The sequence below is a fragment of the Gossypium hirsutum genome, chromosome A10, assembly GCF_007990345.1.
Source record: "Gossypium hirsutum isolate 1008001.06 chromosome A10, Gossypium_hirsutum_v2.1, whole genome shotgun sequence".
NCBI classification, from domain to species: Eukaryota; Viridiplantae; Streptophyta; class Magnoliopsida; order Malvales; family Malvaceae; genus Gossypium; species Gossypium hirsutum.
This window is the reverse complement of record NC_053433.1, coordinates 72,031,216-72,050,766: the sequence shown is the minus strand read 5'-3', so window position 1 is coordinate 72,050,766 and position 19,551 is coordinate 72,031,216. Positions and strand designations below refer to the sequence as shown.

Here is a 19,551-nt window from a genome sequence, read left to right as displayed (position 1 = left end):
AAATCACATATTTACTCTAAAATAAAATAAATGTCAAATTTTTAACTTCCTAATTAGTCCATAAAAGACCCTAATAACAAAAGTATCGGGCCAAGCTTTTAGGAGTGTGAAAAAAATAAAAACCGAAAAATCTTTTTTTTTTCTTTTTTAATTCAATCAATTTTTATGTTCGGTTTAATTCATTCATTTAGTTGATTTTTAGCTTTGACATTTTAAACTGAATAAACCGGTTAAAGCTATAAGCTCATAACCATTTACATATCCAAGCCCAAATTTAAATTTTAAACCCAAATCACATTAAAATTTAATGCTCTTAAAACCTAAACTCATTAAACCTAATACCATTAGTAATTAAAACCCAAATTGATAATTTAATTTTTTGTTATGATATTCATTTTAATTTTTATCATTTACTATATATAAACTAATTTAAATTTAATATTTATATGCAAGAAAATAAAAAAAAATATCATTTAATTTTATGAAATTTATATATAAAATAATTTGAAATTGCATATTCCCGGGAAATCTTTTATCACTTTTTTATATGTATAAAGTTGATAAAAATTAAATGATAAATATTTCATTTATAATAAAATAATAAATTTCATATACTCGATTGTTTTTATGATAAATTTCATATATCAAAGTAATGATATGTTGGCCATGTAAAAAAAAAGAGATATTTTTTGATTTTTTGAGTTCATTAAAAATTATTTTAATACTTTAATAAATAATTTTAAAAAATAAAAGTAAAAGTGATACAACTTAGTAAATTGAAAAAAAAGATAATTATGTAAAAAAAGAAATAAAATAATAAATACTTGAATTAAAAAAATCCATATTAAAAACGAAAAAATGGAATTAAAATTTTTTAATTCAATTTATTCGATTTTACTTCTTTTAAGTTCGATTTATTCAGTGATAAATTTAATTTATTCGATTTTTAATATTAAAAAACCCGACCAACTGAATGTATACGCAATAACCAGGTTTAGAGCCCAACCCAATTTCAAGATATTTTTGCTGACGTGGACTGATCATACCGCCGAGCAATAACATAAAGGAAAAGCCTCACCCACGTACGGTCTTTTTCTCTACGGTTCCTCAATTTTACGCATTGCATAATGTACGTTTCGCTACGGAAGACCAACGCTCGACCAAAGTATCACTCGGGTACAACCAATCAAAGCACAGAAGAGGAAAAGATTACAATTCACCCACACCGTATCTAAGCAAAGCTCCTTAAACCTCCCCTCTATTAAACGATGCAAGGGATGATATTTTTCTTCATTGTGGCTCAAAGCTCTTAAACCCTAGGAGCTTCATTCGTTTCTTGCTGTTTCTCTGACAAATTTCTTTGTACTTTTTTTCTTCTTAAAGGTAATTTTGTTTTATAGCTCTTGTGGGTTTCATTCTTGGCATCAATTTGAAGTTTAGATGATGAATTTTCTGATTCTTTTCGGGTTAATTTATCTTGTTTTGTTGATTTTATTTAGGGTTTTTCTTTTTTGATTGTTTTTAATGTTTATGTAGCATATCTCTCTTTTTGGGTTTTTACTTTTTTTTTCTTTGTGCAATAGTTTTCTTGTTCATGGGATATATGATAACATGTTCTATTTTCTTTTGTTTTTACTACTTGAATAACTGGGAAGTTTAACCCTTTCTTTTTGAAGAAGGAATAAACATCTATGTAAAACTGTTTATTATGAATAAAAAAGTTATAAATTCAATCATAACCTTGAATTCTTAATTTAATGCAATGATGGCGTAAAATGTTGGCTCTCATATTGAACGACTGGGATTATTTTAATTTCTCTCCTGCTACTCGTGTTGGCCTTGACTGAACTTCTTTGCAGTGATCTTGTCTTTTTTTTTGTATGTGTGGTTGTGTGTGTATGCATTGTATCTTCATCCTGTTTCGCTGAATTTCATTGATCTTGTATGTTCTTTGTAGGTATATTATGGATATATTTGTGAGGTTGATTTACATGTTAAACCCATTCAGCTATAATCTAATAGGATTTGTTTTTGGGATTTGCAATGTGTTGTTTTGGTTTTCTTGCTACTAACATGACATATGTTTATGTTTGTTCTTCTTGTTGGTGGTGCTGTGAAAAAAAAAATGATACAGTAACATATTATGGCATTTTCTAGCAAACTTGGAAGCCTTCTGAGGTTAAATGGGCAAATCCCAGCTACATCCATGCTTAGCTCTATTCGCTGCATGTCCACATCAACCAAAAAGCTTTTTATTGGAGGTATTGACACATTGGATTCTTGGCTGAAGATTTGATGCAGATATAATTTATATTGTGTATTTGACTTGAATCTATGCTTCTTAGGCCTTTCATATGGAACTGATGATCAAACTCTCAAGGAAGCATTTTCGGGGTTTGGTGATGTGACAGAAGGTGAGTTGTATCACTAATGCTGATGATATTATGTTTTTGGTTTTTTTGTAAGTTTGACTATTGTAGTCTAGTATATAAATAGTAGCTTCATTTTCTTGTCAAGCAGATGAATGGGGTTCTTTTGTTCTATCTTTTCCCTCGGGCATGGGTTACTTGTAACAGCGCACAAAGTGTGACTAGGAATTTTAATGTGTTTCTTAGGTGTTTGCTGTTGTTCATTTATTGTGTGTTTTGGATGCATAACGCATAGTTTGGCATGTCTAGGCTCTATTCATACGTGTTGTCCATTCTCGAAATGCTTACTAGTTTATCTCTAGAGATTTCTCATGGCAGAAGTTGAATAATGATGACTGCTGGTGAGCATGTAGTATTGTGTTTTAATTGAAAACTATAACCAGGTTGCTTGTCTACTTGGTTAATGATTTGGCCAGTGAACTCTGCGTTTTTTTAATGTCGTTTATGAATGATGGTATCTATTACAGATTAATAACGCCTGCTTCTATTCACGTTCTCATTCTCTGATTTATGTTGGTCAGCTAAGATTATCATCGATAGAGACACAGGGAGGTCTAGGGGTTTCGGTTTTGTAAACTTTGCTGATGATGAATCTGCCAGCAATGCCTTGTCAGCCATGGATGGTCAGGTGAGGGAAAAAAGACATTGGTATATGGAACATGTTTCTGGTGAATCTGGTATTTGATTATTTTGTGGTACTGAAATTACAGGAACTCAATGGCCAAATATTCGAGTAAGTTATGCCAATGAAAGACCTAGTGGCGGCCCTCGAGCTTATGGTGGTAATGGTGGTTTCCGTGGTAGTGATAGTTTCGGTAGGGATGCTGGTTACTAGGTTCTCGCATCAAAATCTTTCCATAATCATGTTCCTAGAGCTAGTAGATTTGATGATACAGTTATTTATATTCGAATTATATGCTAAAAACTTATGCAACTAGTTTTCTCTAGTTAGAGGTTGATTAATTAATTGTGATTTTTTCCTTGAGTTATCAAGGTTTTTTTTAATTAATAACTTTTTATTTATAAAATCAATTAAATATTGCCAAAATATTTTTAGTAAATATAATTTTCATGTGTAATATTTTTTTTCAATCTATATCATGAGTGTAGTAAATTTTAGTATTATATATTTTTGTATTTGTATTTGAAATATTTCATAAATAAACATAGTGATGTTTGAAAAAATTATTTTATAATATTAGAAATTAACCTTCCCACATTATAGGAGGAAGAAACAAATATTTTTGATATATAAATATTATATGTATAAAAAATATATCAAAAAAATTAGTTGATGTTTTTTACAAAATAAAATATATTTAACATTTTGATAAAATATCAAATTTATAAAAAAAATACTTTTATTATACAATTGGTAATAATTATTTAATTTTATAAATAAAAAAATATTAATTTAAAAAATAAATTAAAATAAAAATTTGAAAATAATATTAATTAAAAATATTAAATAAAAAATTTAAAACGATATAAAATAAAAAATACAAATGTGAATCAAATCTAAAATCACTATTAATTAATTATTTAACCAAAAAAAAGCTTGAGGAAGAAAATATTAAAAACAAAATCACCAAAAGAAGTGATGTGTTAAAAAGTTAAAAATGCATTCTACAAAATACGTTTCAGTTCTCTCCACAAAATCAATCTATTTTCTTAAAAATGGTATTTATTTTTATTAAAATCGGCCATAAAAAGAGTAAGGAAAAAGGTCAAAAGCTGATTCAGTGTACGAACTAAAAAGAGGGATGAAACTAAAACAATAAAATAATAGTGAGTTTTGGTAAGAAAAGGAAAATACAACCGCCAATTTTGTGATTCATTTCAAGCTGACGCCACCAACATGTCGGCATCGCTGTTTGTGGTTGGTAAGCAATATATACGACAACCGTATTTGTATCTTATGGTCTAATTTCCTCTCACTCCCTCTACTTTTTTAAATTTAAAAAATTTAATCTCCCATTTAGAAATCAAAGTTGACTTGATAACACTTTAGTTAAATCTGAATTGATTATATATTTTCAAATTAAAGAGATTGGTTTTGCTAAATTAAAAAAAAGTGCAAAAGGGCAGGGGCATAAGAATTAAACCGTATGGTATTGACCTTTAATGGGTAAATACTGAATTGAGAGTGGGATAAGGCCATTGGGTTGTTGAGTGGGCAACAACGTCATTTCAAAAGACACCAACCCCCATCCGTTCCCTTCCTCTCTCAAATACAAATACTCCCATTGCAATGCCTCCACCTCCCATCTCTCTCTTAACCAACCACAAACCCATTTGTGAGTCTCTTTTTCCTATTTTTCTGGGATATTTTTGTGTTTCCATGAATTTGGGACAATGTACTACTACAAATGTTAGATTTGGACTTTCAGTCTTTGTTTAGTGCCTTGTTGATTCTTCACAATGTATTTCTTAACAGTAGCCGCTTAAATTTTAGCTCATCTGATCTATGACTTTTAGTTTATCATTCATGCTTTATCCTATACGATTTACTTAGAAAGGATTGATTTCAAGATTGCCCATTTTTATCTTCTTCTATGATGTTCAAATTGATCGTTTTTGCTCTGAACCATCGGTTATTCTTTTAGATTCAGATTCGGTCTTGGGTTTGTTTTGTTGCGACTTCCTGTTGTTCTTTTCTTGTTTTATCTCTCCAAACACCTCAGTTTCATATTGAATTCTTGCAGAAGTTGGTGTTGGTGACACCGAGAGTTCAAGATCCAATTAAAGATGAAGGTGATAGAGAAGATCCAATCTTTGCAAGAAGGGAAAGTGGTGTTTTCCTTTGAGTTCTTCCCTCCAAAGACTGAGGATGGAGTAGACAACCTATTCGAGAGAATGGATCGTATGGTTGCTCATAACCCGTCCTTCTGTGACATTACATGGGGTGCAGGTGGTTCCACTGCTGATCTCACCCTCGACATTGCTAACAAGATGCAGAATATCATCTGTGTGGAGACGATGATGCACCTCACTTGCACCAATATGCCCGTAGAGAAGATTGACCATGCTCTTCAGACCATCAAGTCCAACGGTATTCAGAATGTTCTCGCCCTCCGAGGTGATCCCCCTCACGGCCAGGATAAGTTTGTCCAGGTCGAAGGCGGCTTCTCCTGTGCCCTTGATCTGGTAAAGCCATTGCTCATTCTGCCCTGTTTTTATTTCTTAATGTACATATGTTACTAACTTTTAATTCCTATTCTAGGTGAAACATATCAGATCTAAATATGGTGACTACTTTGGCATCACAGTTGCCGGTTATCCAGGTGCTTTTCATAGACATATATACATATATAAGAGGCTTGTTCATGTGGCTTTTGATTAATAGTTTGCTTTCTTTGCTCAGAGGCACATCCCGATGCCATAGGAAATGACGGTGTAGCCACACCTGAAGCTTATCAGAATGAACTTGCCTACTTAAAGAGAAAGGTTTTACTCTTTAACTCATTGCTTGATTTGAAAATATTGTCTTAATTCTAATTTATATTGGTTAATTTTCATGCTAAAATCTTCTTTACTACATAGGTTGATGCAGGAGCTGATCTGATTGTTACTCAACTGTTTTATGATACCGATATCTTTCTCAAATTTGTCAATGACTGTCGCCAAATTGGAATTAATTGTCCTATCGTGCCGGGTATTATGCCCATTAATAACTACAAGGGTTTCTTGCGAATGACTGGCTTTTGCAAAACTAAGGTATGCGGTATAACATGATATTTTTGAGCATTAAATAGTATCAATTTGGTAAAATTTATTCAAATGGTGCATGTACTAGTGGGATGTTTTTGCATGAAGGAAATGAAAGCAGCATCATTCTTCTCAAAAGGCTAAAAGATACAAGGTTCTGAAGGCCTCTAATTTGGAAGGGCATCCCACGTCATTGCAATGCACTCTTTGCTTGTTTTTTCTTGGCAACTAATTATTACATCCGCTTATAAAGAGTGGCCACAAAAGCTATTTTTGGTGGCAATTTCTGTTAACATTTTAAAAATGTAACACCTGCATGGCTCATTGTAGATACCAGCTGAGATTACTGCTGCCTTAGAGGCTATCAAGGACAACGAAGAAGCTGTCAAAGCCTATGGAGTTCACCTTGGAACAGAAATGTGCCGCAAGATTTTAGCTCATGGGGTTAAGACATTGCACCTTTATACATTAAACATGGAGAAATCTGCATTAGCTATCCTAATGGTTGGTTTTTGTTATCCCATATTATATCATTATTTTGGCATGTAGAGGTGATTATGGAATAGCATTTACTTCTTTAACTTTGAAATTTAGAAAGGAAAATTCTTGGAACAAATATGTAGTTCAAGATATCTTCCTCCCTCAAATTGAAGACTTGCAGGGTTAATAAGAACTCTTAACTACATATTTTTGTTCTTCACTTATTTTAGAAAACCTTGAACTGCCTCTTAGCATTTTCAGTGTCAAGCTTTCCCATTGTTTACTTTCAAATAATTAGGTGAATATCAGTTCAAATAATTAAGGAAAGCAAAGACGTGCAAGTATAGAATAAGACTGGGGTTTACTCACAAATTTCGTTAAAATGACTTGCTGTTCAATTTAAGATAAACTGTAAGGAACTTACTTTTCTTCTATTGAAAGTAAATGATAAATGAATTTTGGCAATAGTTTTGGGTCAGCTACATTGATCTTTGTTTTCCAATGTATCATCACTTCATTTGCACCATGCTAATAGTAGGCTTATGTTGGCAGAATCTTGGATTGATTGAAGAGTCCAAAATTTCTAGGTCCTTACCTTGGAGACGCCCTGCAAATGTTTTTCGTGTTAAAGAAGATGTTCGTCCAATATTTTGGTGTGTGATAGATGTTGAACTTCATGTCTTTAGCTATTTATCTTCAGTTTAATGCGTTATAATTTTTAAATATTCATGGATATCTGATGCTTCTAGCTAATGATGGCAGGTCTAACCGTCCTAAGAGTTACATAACCAGGACTATTGGTTGGGATCAGTACCCATATGGGCGATGGGGTGATTCTCGAAATCCGTCCTATGGTGCACTAACAGACCATCAGGTACACAGTGGTTGAACCTTTGCCCTTTTCTTTTGTTTCGTATAAATCATAACAAAACATCTTTGATGCATTAAATTTCTCTTGGAGTTACTATTGATTATATGAAACCTCAATTTGAATAGTAAATGTCAAATGCATTTATAAGTAGTATATGCTAGATGCTCATGGGAATTTGATACATTAGTTAAACGTTTGATTTTTTTTCTATTTTTTTATTCTTGCAACTCAAACATTTGTTTTCATGTAAGAAGTTATTCGTTTTTGTGATATTGTTTTATTGCTCAAATGTTGATATGTCGTGCCCTATAGTTTGGTCAGGGAACTGTTGCCACTAGTCAATTAGTTCTTTTGTATGACCAAAGTGATTAATTTCTTAATAGTTCATGAGGCCTCGAGCACGTGACAAGAAACTTCAAGAAGAATGGGCTTCCCCATTGAAAAGCATTGATGATATTCAAGAGGTACTAGAATTTGTAGCTTGGAATCTATTCAGTCTTTTCTAGTTTTATGTCAGTCGAATATAATTATGATATTGTTCATCTCGAACTGGTTTTTGTCAGAAATTTAAAAGTTATTGTCTGGGAAAGTTGAGAAGTAGTCCTTGGTCCGAACTGGATTCACTTCAGCCTGAGACAAAGATCATACATGAACAGCTGGGAAAGATCAATTTGAAGGGTTTCCTTACTATCAATAGCCAACCTGCTGTCAATGGTGAACGCTCTGATTCTCCATCTGTCGGTAAGTACCAAGTGTTAAGACTTTAAAGAGGGAACTGAATTATGTATTTTATTGAGCATAAAATTGGAAGATTATCCAAAGAAACAGACTGCTAATTAAACTTCAAAATATTAAGAGCCTATGGTTTCTCAGCTTACAGTTTTTGTAGTAAAAGCTGGTGCTGTGTTTGCTCTAACTTGTTCAAACTTGGCTGCTTGCAGGTTGGGGTGGCCCTGGAGGGTATGTTTACCAGAAGGCTTATCTTGAGTTTTTTTGCTCAAAGGAAAAACTAGATGCACTTGTCAATAAATGCAAGCCCTTGTCATCTATTACCTACATTGCTGTCAACAAAAAAGGGAATTTGATATCGAACATTGGCACGACAGATGTTAATGCTGTAACTTGGGGAGTGTTCCCAGCCAAAGAAATAGTCCAGCCAACAGTGGTGGATCCTGCCAGCTTCATGGTGTGGAAGGATGAAGCATTCGAAATCTGGTCAAGAGCATGGGCTGCACTGTACCCAGAAGGCGATCCGTCGAAAAAATTGCTAGAAGAGGTTAGCAAATGAACTTATCCAAATCTCGAACAGTAGTTGATCACTTTGATGCTTGCTAGGGTTTCACCTAACCTGATCTTATAGAAGGCCTCCGGTTGCCTACCCTATATTCTTCACTCAAGCAACTTCATTTTTCATAGGATTATTGACAAGAATCATATAAATATAATAATGAATTGGGTTGGTTTCCATTTTTTGCAGGTTCAGAGCAGCTATTATTTGGTGAGTTTGGTTGATAATGATTACATTGGTAGTGATGTTTTTGCTGTTTTTGGAGACCTTTAAGATGAGATTGCTGCCTTCAAGCCCTGAACTTACCAAAGCTCTTAAGCCCCATATAGTATCATTATGTTTGAGTTGTCAGGTTATTTTTTTATAATGATTTTTTAAAAAAAAAAGAGAGAAATTTGTAATAATAATTCCTTGGAATTTTAACCATTCCCTTCATCATGCAAATTACAATATATCAAGAGATTATTATTATTATTATTATTTATGCGATGCATCAACGTATTTCTTGGCTGTTAAATGCTTACATATATTGTTATTTGAACTAGAACCAGAATAATCTTAACCAGGTCATCGGACTTGAAATTAATTTTCAATTCAGTTTAGTTAACATATTGTTATTTGAAGTTTATTCTAGATTGAATTTACAGTGCATATAAAGTGATCATAGTACAAACATAAATATGTCAAAATAATCCAAACTAGAATTAATTCTACACATGACAACATATGATGGGATTAGATATTTATATATGTCAATTACATATAATAAGATTTGAATCTAGGTATACAAGATGTGCTTTAACATTTGTCATCAATGCTATGGCTTCCTTTTCTTTGAATAAAAGAATTTAAAATTTCAGTTCTCAAAATAAGTTAGCATTTTGATTTTATTTTCAAAATAACATATTTTAATCTAATGGTATTGCACGATATTTTAACTATACTTTCTTTCTAATTTCCTTCTAGTTTTTTTTTTTAAAATCACTTTTATGGTAGTTTTCTTGGCAGACGATAGGTGCTATTGGGTGAAAGCATGTTCATAATTAAAGTCCATTTTACTTTTTCTAAAAGTGATGGCTGTGATTGTAGTCTACTTTGTTTTCTCTGAAAGCTTTGACGATGTAGGTAGTTATTGTTTTAGTGGTTTTCTTAGTTGTTACTTTTAGTTTGGTTTATGGAAGTTTTGTTTTGAGGAACTTTTGAAGGAGGTTGGGCCATTTGGAAATTGGTTTTGGTTTTGTGCATCACCAATGTTAAAGATTTTTTTGGGACCTTTAGCATTGTTATTGTTAATCAAAGTTCATTGTCGGCTCCATCAAATGGTGGCAGGGATAGAATGTTGTTATTAATGGTTGAACACGATGGTGCATCTCTAATAGTTTTCTTATGCTACTAGTTTAGCGATCCTAGCCATGTATCTTTCCTTCATTAGGCTATTAAAACATGTATCACTATTCACAATGAATGGATTTTTTCGCTAATTTTAAAAGATGGTATAAAAATTAAATTAATTACTTTGAATTATTGGTCACAATTAAATAATTGAAGTTGCCATGACTTTAACAGAATTAGGTTTGGGTTAAGAAAATATTTTAATTGGATAATTTAATTTAATTAAGTAATATTTTGGAAATAGAAAAATAGTTATTGGGTTGACAAATTATAAGTGTTGGATAAAAGTTTAGATAACACACATAATTGTATCTAGTACATGAGATGGGCCTAGTGAGCCCATCCTTTGTGAGAGGAGGCGACAAACCCTAGTATCCCTTAGGGTTGTTGTCACCTAAGGTTTCCTAAATAGGGGAAACTATATTTTTATATTAAATTATTATTATTTAATTATCCCTTATTCAAGTAAAATTATTGCATTTTTTTCTTATAAATAGGAACTATGGGAAACCCTACAACACCCCTAATCCGTATCCGTCGCCAAAATAGGGTTACGGAGCATTACCAGAGTTTACAGAATAAATATAATTAATTCACGTCATTTACTATTCATATTCGAAACCAATCATATTCAATCATGTCGTCCTTTAAATGAACCCTCGAGGTCCAATTTATGTATTTGAAACAAGTTGGGACTAAACTGGGAACTCAGAGAATTTTTCACGAAATTTCAAAATTTTTCTTAGGTGTAGGGGACACACGCTAGTGTGGCCAGGCCGTGTGGCTCACACGACCATGTGACACACGCGTGTCTCAACCCATGTAGGCATTTGATGTGAAACACACGGTTGTGTTCCAGCCCATGTGAAAATACCTTAGCATTCTGTTTTTGAAAATTTAAAATGCAGGGGACACATGGCCGAAGCACACACCCATGTACTAGGCTGTGTGTCACACATGGCTGAGACATACGCCCGTGTCTCTGCCCGTGTGGACAAAATAAAGCCATTTCTAAGCCTTATTTCTCACCCAAACTTGTCTTCCACCTACATTAACATTTTAACACATTCACCAACCAATTTAAGACATTTAAATCAAGTCAAAACTAAGTCTTACGCATGGTATATCATGTCATTTGTTTAATCATCCAACTTACTTAAATGATCATATACTTACTTAAATAATTTTATACCTAAAATACCAATCCAAGCACACACACATACCAAAACATAATACAACCTCTTGCATATATATACATCAAACATACCATCATTAACCATTCCAATGGCTAATTACAACCAAAACATTTCATTATTTGGCCTAACTTAGCTTATACATGCCATTATGCTAAAAGTAATATACTAACTATACCAAAGTGAGCTGAAGGATAGTGTGGTCTTGCTCCGACCTACTTCCAACCTTTATGAATTGCTGAGTACTATAAAATAGAGGAAATAAAATAGAGTAAGCATTAAATGCTCAGTAAGCTTATATAACTGGAAATTTAACTTACCATTCATTTCCATTAAAGTAAGCATACAAAATGCATCCAAGAGATTTAGCTAATAGCCTAAACATCCAACTTTATCAAACATGTTTGTCATTGTAATTCACACAATTGTCAAGAAACATGAATGAGCTCATCATGTAATAACTTTCATATACATATACTTTTCTTATCATATTTCCATATAACATGTACATTTTCATAACAAATCATCTCAGGTTCAGTTTAGCCCATGTCGGAACTTTACCCGTTGAATTTATTTGAAATATCGATGGATACACATATAGCACACTTAAAGTGTACAAAACTGTAATCCGTCAATTCATATTCGGGGGTACTAATTAGAGTACAAAATCAGGAAGCACTCTCTTGAGCCATATAATAGAAAGCTCATGTAAGCCATGTAATATCCCGAATTAGGGCCTAATCGGAATAGTGGTTTCGTGACCACAAATTTGAGATAGAAATAATTATTTTATGATTATTTTGAGGTCTATGATATGATTGTATGATTGTATGAAAATTTCGTGAAGAAATTCTATGCATAAAGTGCTTAATTTGAAGTTAGGGACTAAATTGAATAAGTTGCAAAACTTGCATTCTAGAAGTTTCTAGTATGAAATTACTTTGAAATATTAATTAGGAGGTCTTAAATAGAAATTTGACCAATTTAAAAGTTTATGGACAAATATTGGACATGAATGGAATTTTTGGAAAGTTTAGTAGTAAGGGCATTTTGGTCATTTAGGGGTAAAATGAATTAAAATACAAAATTAAAAGCCAATTTTGCTCATCTTCTTCACCATGGACGTGTATACTAAGGGAGACTCCATGGGTAGGGTTTCCAAGCTTCCAAGCTCGATTGTAAGTCCGTTCTAGCCTCGTTTTTAATGATTTTTACGTTTTTGGAGTCCTGGTAACTTGATTTAGCTTATGCTAACAATAATTCAACCTAGGGTTCATATTTGGAAAAATACCCATAGGTGAAATTTGTGTATTTTGGTGTTTTATGATAGAATATGAGGTTTTAAATTATGTTAGACAACTTGTGCTACTCGGTTTTAAGTGAAAACAAGAAAAAGGGCTTAATAGGTAAAAATACCTAATAGTCATAAGTACATGTTAGAGTGAGAATTTGATGTTGCCATAGAAGGGAAAAATGATCAGCATGTCACAAAACATAAGAAAATGTGATGAAGTTTAATTTCCGAACTTTGGGGCAAAAGTGCAAATATGCAAAAGTTTAGAGGTCAAAATGAAAATTTTTAAAAATATGATTTTTGGACCCGTATGAATAGTGTGACTAATTATTAGGCTAAGTGTGATATTATAGATGAAGGAAATCGAGATTCAGGCTTAAATCGGGAAAATACAAGGTTATGGACTAAAATGGTAAATTGTTGTTTCTAAATTGAGGTAAGTTTGTATGATAATAATAATGCAATGTTATGTTTGAATTATATTTCTTACTATTATTGCATATATTTTATGATTTAATATATTGGAAAAGTTGATGGAATGGTGTTTATGATGTGGAAATATGACATGAAGTGCAAGAAAATGAAGATACATGACAAGTGATATATGAAATATGTGATATATGTTATGTAAATTCTTAAAAGCTGATTTGATATTTGAGTTGTCTTATTATACTATGAATGGACAATTGGTACTAGGGATGGTGAGATCGACACTTCGAGTAAATTCGTACATAAATAATCTATCGATTCTTTTTATGTTATTATATTTTGATATCATATGAAATGTGGCTGCCTATCAAATGGTTATTTGATGTAAATTATGAATTTAAATTGATTACGGACAATTTAGTAAAATGTTGAAAAGTGAGGAATTTCCCGATTGAACCTTCGGAATAAAAACGATACGAATGATCTATTGTGAGGTCGCATGTGTAGTACTAAGTGCAGGCTACTATGCGTACCCGAAAACTGTGATCACGTGTGTAGTACTAAGTGCAGGCTACTACGTGTATCAGATGGTTAGGTCACGTGTGTAGTACTAAGTGCAGGCTACTACGTGTACCGGATAATTGGTCACGTGTGTAGTACTAAGTGCAGGCTACTACGTGTACCGGATAATTGGTCGCATGTGTAGTACCATGTGCAGGCTACTATGTGTACCAGATAACTTTGACTACAAGTGTGAAAATATGTGCAGGCAATTGAGTATCAGTTATTATTCCGAAGAGTTCAACGGGAAAATCGATTAAGTAAAAATACAATTGAACATGATTATATGATGAATAAGTGTAGGTATATGTTTATGAAAAATTATGATCAATGTACTCGATAATTGGGTGAATTTCGATAAGACAAAATGGATTAAGTGGAATTATGTAAGAATGAATTTTAGTGGTAAAACAGTGTTGGACAGCAGCAGTTGCATGACTTTGAAAATTCACTAAAAATTGTGGAAGTTTAATAAAAATGCAAATGATATATGAAAATAAATCTTAATGAGTCTATTTTCACATGAAAGAAACAGGGGAAGCAAAAGAATTCTATATTGTGTGATATTTGAATTCTTGTGAAACAGGGTCTGAGTGAATTCGAGATTCCCTGTTCTGACTTTAGAAATTCACCATAAATTTTAAAAAAATTATTAAGAGTCATACCTTACATGGATGGATTCCTTATTGAGTCTATTTTTAAGGGAAACAAACTGCATGGTCGTTGGAATTCTGTATAGGGAGAAATTTGGTTCGTAGTGCGCAGAGGTCAGAGTAGTTATACTCTGAAATAGGGGAGACTTTAACTAATAAATTGTACTAATTGGCTAAACCAAAAATTCTGGAAATTTATGGGATAAATATATATGAATCTAGTTTCAAAGAAAATTAACGAAACTAAATTTGGAGTTTTTTAGCTTCAGATATGAATGATTTAGTAACTGTAACTCGATAACACATCTTAACCTGAATATGTGTAATTGTACAATTATAGTGTTTTATCTTGAAAAGCATGGTAGTAATTACTTATTATTTTCATATGAACTTACTAAGCATAAAGCTTACCCATCCTCTCCATTTCTTTAGTATTGGCAGGTTGGCTCGGGGTTGGAGATCGTCGGAGGCAAAATCACACTATCAAACTATCATTTTTGGGAAAATTAATTCAAATATTAGAAATATCAAGTGAGTAGCATGTATAGGAAGTTGGTTTGTGATATGTATTTTTATTATGATTTTGACCTTACGTATCAGTCTGCATTGAGTTATCATATATGATCATGAGATGTCGTCCTTATCTATTATGGTTTATAAGTTTAATTAATCGTGCCATGTCTTACGTTTTGATGTGATGATATAGTTAGCTTTGTTTGTTATGCATGTGTTCGAAAAGTTTTGAATTAAATGAAATTTTATGGCCCCGTTTTCGTCTATGTGTATTGTTAAGTCTGGTAATGCCTCGTACTCTGTTCCGGCCTTGGATACAGGTAAGGGGTGTTACAAGCCATGTAATAGGAAGCTTATCCTGGCTGTATAACGGGAAGCTCATAAGAGCCATAATCAGGAAGCTCATGCGAGCCAATAACAGGTAGCTCTAAAGATCCATTAATCGGGAAGCTCCGAATAGCCATATATCAGGAATTTCAGGCGAGCCATATCGGGAAGCTCACAAGGAGCCTATATCAAGACGCTCATAAAGAACTGTGGTATATCCGCAATACATGCAGGATCAATACCAATCATATAACAAGACGCTCACAAAGAGCTACGATATGTCCGCAACACATATAGGATCAATACAGATTGGGATGCTCGTAGGAACCATGTAACGGGAAGCTCGAGAGGGCTTATAACAAGACAAGCGTAAGAGCTATAGTGTGTTCGCAACATATGCAGGACCACAACAGTACGGGTAATCTTGTATCCATCGAATTTTCATCTATTCAAACAAGACTTATTACTTATAGGGTATTATCAGATATGTGATCCATTTAATACATACAACATTTATACAATTCACATATACAACATCCAATTCAAACATATAAATATACACAATTTAGTTACACGAACTTGCCTTGATAATTGTTCGTGTTCGTAGGCTACTAATCAAATACTTTTTATTTTCCTCGATCTAGCTCTTTATTTGATCTTTCTGGATATATATAAATGAATTTAACATCAATTTTACACATTTCATATTCAATTCAATTCAAATTACATCTTAGGCAAAGTACCATTTTGCCCCTATACTTTTAATTAATGACGATTTCATCCCTAGGCTCAGAAAATGAAATTCATGCAATTTAATCTTTATTCCAAGCCTAACTGATTTTTAAATATAACATTTATAGCCCATGTAATTCATAAAATTCAGAATGTAATTCATAAAATTTAGAATTTCTCCATGAATTTTACACCTTTATAATTTAGTCCTTAAATCACAATTTCATTAAAATTCACTTTACAAAAGTTGTTTATTTATCAACAATCTTTCATTTTCTACCATAAATTTCAAAATTTCAGCATACTCATTCATGGAAAATTTTTAGTACTTTGATACTTTGCAAATTAGTCCCCAAAATAGCTAGATTAGGTTATTACGATACTAGAAATATAAAAATTACTGAAAACGGGACAAGAATGCTTACCAAATTAAGCTTGCTTGATATCTTTTCTCTTAGTTAGGGTTTTCATAGAATAATTTTTGGGATGAAGATGAAATAAGATGATATTAGTTTATTATCATCTTTAATTATTTCAATTTCCAATTTAGTCATTTTCTTTTTCTAATTTTCCATGGATGAATCATCATAAATATCTACTAACTTCTCTTAATGGACTATTTGCCTTAGAAGGACCTCAAAATTTGAATTCCATAGCTATTTAATCCTTCTAGCTACTAGAATTCAACTTTTACATTTTATTCAATTTGGTCCTTACTAACAATTAAACATAAAATCGGTAAAATTTTTCTTATCAAAAATTTCATATGTCATTCCTATCATAATGCAGACCATGCAATAATATTAAATAAATTTTCTTTCTAACTCGAATTTGTGGTCTCGAAACTACTGTTCCGATTTCACTGAAAACGGGTTGTTACAAACCCTAATTACACAAGTGATTGAGTGTTGTTATTTTTTCAAAAAGTAGGGATAATTTATTTACAGGAATAATTTTTATTTTTTGAAAAGTTTAAAGTTTTCGGTTCCCATGGAGAAATTAACTTTTCCATTGAAAGTTTGGGCTCACATTCAAAGCAACTTTAGGTTTGAGGATGGTAGAGAAGACTATTTGGTAGAAAGCCGAGAAATGACTTAAATTACCTCACACAAACCATAGGTAATGATTTGGTTTAAGGCTTATTGCTATAAATACCACATGACTCAATTTGAAGAAAAAAATTAAATTTTCGCCGTGCCTAATAACACTGTTTTCTAAATCGATATTTTCAATAATTGGTATCCTAGTCAATTTGTGCTATGTTTATAATTTAAATCGATATCGAATTTGCTTCTTTCTTAACTCATTGTTTGATTAAATAAGATAATAAGTTGCAATCTTAAATTATATGCATTGACTTTATCTACTTTACATTATTGCCTTCTATTCCTCTTTCTATAATCATCCAAGGTCTAAAATTTTTAGATTCAACAATTGTTACCTTATTTGGCGATTGCATTAATGGGTTCTCCCTTTCTTCTATAGTGGCACTTCCCCAAATTGTCATAAGGTATAAGTCCTTAGTATGACCATATTTGCCATAACTAAAACACATAGTTGGCAAGGATTCGTACTCTACTGTTTGAGTTATGTCTTCTATCTTTATCTTTGAGATTAAAAGTTTGCTCAAATCCACTATAATGACCATTCTCGCTAATCTTCCTTGAACCCCAATATCGATATTATAGTCTACCTTGATCACATTTTCTATTGTGCTTCTTATGACCCTTAATAGATATTTTTTTATACAAGAACTCGAAAGCCCCTATAAGCGGATTCAAGTGGCCACACTTAAAGGATATGGTTGGCATGTAGATAAAGACATCGACCACAATTGGATTGTTAAATATTACCCAAAGATAACCCATGGTCTTTCACATAAAACTTTCTAATAGTCCTCATCCAATTGGAATTTCACTATGAAATAAATCATTTTCCAAGTCCATGGGTTGAATCGATTGCTCAGGTTTCTATAAAGCATACACCTTGCTTAAAGGTGTATTAAAACTAATTCATTCTAAAAAGATTTAGAATAATCATTTTCGAGATATTCTGTTCAACCAAGTAATGAACTCACTCAGAGAAAGAAATGGTTGGGATACCATTACCATATTCATTAAAACATCACCATCTAATAAGTTGGTATCCTCATCATCAACTTTTTTTCCTTCAAACTTCCCATTTGCCCATGATTCCATTAACTTGTCATAAAAAAAAAGATTTTAGTTCCCTCTGGTCGATCCATAATCATCTCCCCCATAGTAGGGGGCTTGTTTACTCATTGACGCACCTTTTTAGATGTTCATTTGCCTATAAATTGAGTAGGGTCTTGCTCAACCATGAAAGATGACATTGGAAAGAGAGTACTACTATAAAAATTTGGGCGAATTTGATTTCCATCCAAAGTGAGAATTAAAATAAAAATTGTTATTTAACTGTATAACTAAGCATTAAAAAAAATTAAGCTAGAACAATTGACCTTTGAAAATTATGTAAGAAATATGATTTTTAAATTTTGATGTATTTGTTATTGATATAAAATATGTTGTGAGATGTTGGTTTTTTTATTTTTATTATTACCTGCTCGTTCATGTTTTGTTATAAGGAACCTATTTTTCTGCTTAGCTCATCGTTTTGGGCCTTGTGCAAGTTTCAGTTAAGCTGAATTCCGTTTATTTGAGTATGACGTATTTGACAAAACAAAAGCATGGATTAACTTGAATGCTAAGTCTCCCAATGGAGAGTACCCTAAGGTGGTTTGATAAGCATGAAAGTATTTTATCTCTTGGTCATTGAAGTGCTATTTTTTAGAGATATATGTCAAATTTATTCAATGGAGTATCTCAAGCTGTTAGGGAACTTCTTTATGAAGGCTATTGTGAGATAAATACTAAAGATAATTAATGGATAAAATCAGCCTTTAAAGAGTGTTTCAAGCTTATTAAAACGCTATTGGATGATCACTTAAAGAGGCCTATAAATAGGCTGCTGATCGACATTCTTGGTGAGCTGTATGGGGTGTCTTTGATACGCCTTTGTGTAGGTATTTGTGATGGAGAAAAATAATATAAAGTGAGGTATTTGGAGGAGAGTGATATGTACAATTGGGGTCGATATTGAGGCTACAATTACTTCTTTTTGTAAGGGTAGATTGGGCTTAAGCCAATAGGTGATCTGGACAATTGGTGAATAAAATCATTCTCTGAATAAGAGTTCGCAGATGTAGGATTGAGGAATTTGAATTGTGTTAACAAATATCGTGTGTCGATTTCTCTTTTTTTTTTTATTTCTTTGACTCACTTGTGCATTGGACTAATTGTGCAAACTCTCTAATTTTGCCCAGATTCTGTTCTAACAGTATTTAGAACAAAACTATTTTTCAAATGATTGTTAACCAAGTTTTTTAATTACACCAATAATCATATTATTATAAATGGAATGGAGAGCAAATCAAGATTTTTTTCATGAGAAATTAAAATATAAAAAATGTGAAACTAATAAAATTACTTTATCTAAAATTCAACTTCGTATAATGGAAACTTTATCTCTTTTTAACTTTCTAAATAGTACTACCAAATTATAGTTTTAACTTTTCTTAGTACATTATTGTGTATTTAAGTTTGACATTTTTTTAATGTGGTATTTGTGTTTTTTTGTCTAATATTAAATGTTAATTACTAT

The 19,551-nt window shown here is 32.1% G+C and overlaps 1 protein-coding gene and 1 pseudogene across 2 annotated transcripts; both read left to right on the top strand.

The window, feature by feature from the left end:
• Window positions 1-1,091: 1,091 nt before the first annotated feature.
• On the top strand, window positions 1,092-3,376 carry LOC107915114 (glycine-rich RNA-binding protein 2, mitochondrial-like; annotated as a pseudogene).
• A 1,101-nt stretch (window positions 3,377-4,477) lies between these two features.
• On the top strand, window positions 4,478-9,256 carry LOC107915116 (methylenetetrahydrofolate reductase 2). Of its 2 annotated transcripts, none has more exons than XM_016844257.2 (12): window positions 4,478-4,726; window positions 5,135-5,576; window positions 5,653-5,713; window positions 5,794-5,876; window positions 5,973-6,146; window positions 6,468-6,641; window positions 7,170-7,270; window positions 7,380-7,491; window positions 7,872-7,952; window positions 8,052-8,229; window positions 8,430-8,764; window positions 8,966-9,256. In XM_016844257.2, the coding sequence occupies exons 2-12, from the start codon at window positions 5,178-5,180 to the stop codon at window positions 9,047-9,049; spliced, it is 1,782 nt and encodes a 593-aa protein (XP_016699746.1). In that variant the 5' UTR covers window positions 4,478-4,726; window positions 5,135-5,177; the 3' UTR covers window positions 9,050-9,256. The 2 variants fall into 2 exon arrangements, with proteins under 2 accessions (XP_016699746.1, XP_040935101.1); XM_041079167.1 differs by lacking the exon at window positions 4,478-4,726 and adding an exon at window positions 4,809-5,053.
• Window positions 9,257-19,551: the final 10,295 nt, after the last annotated feature.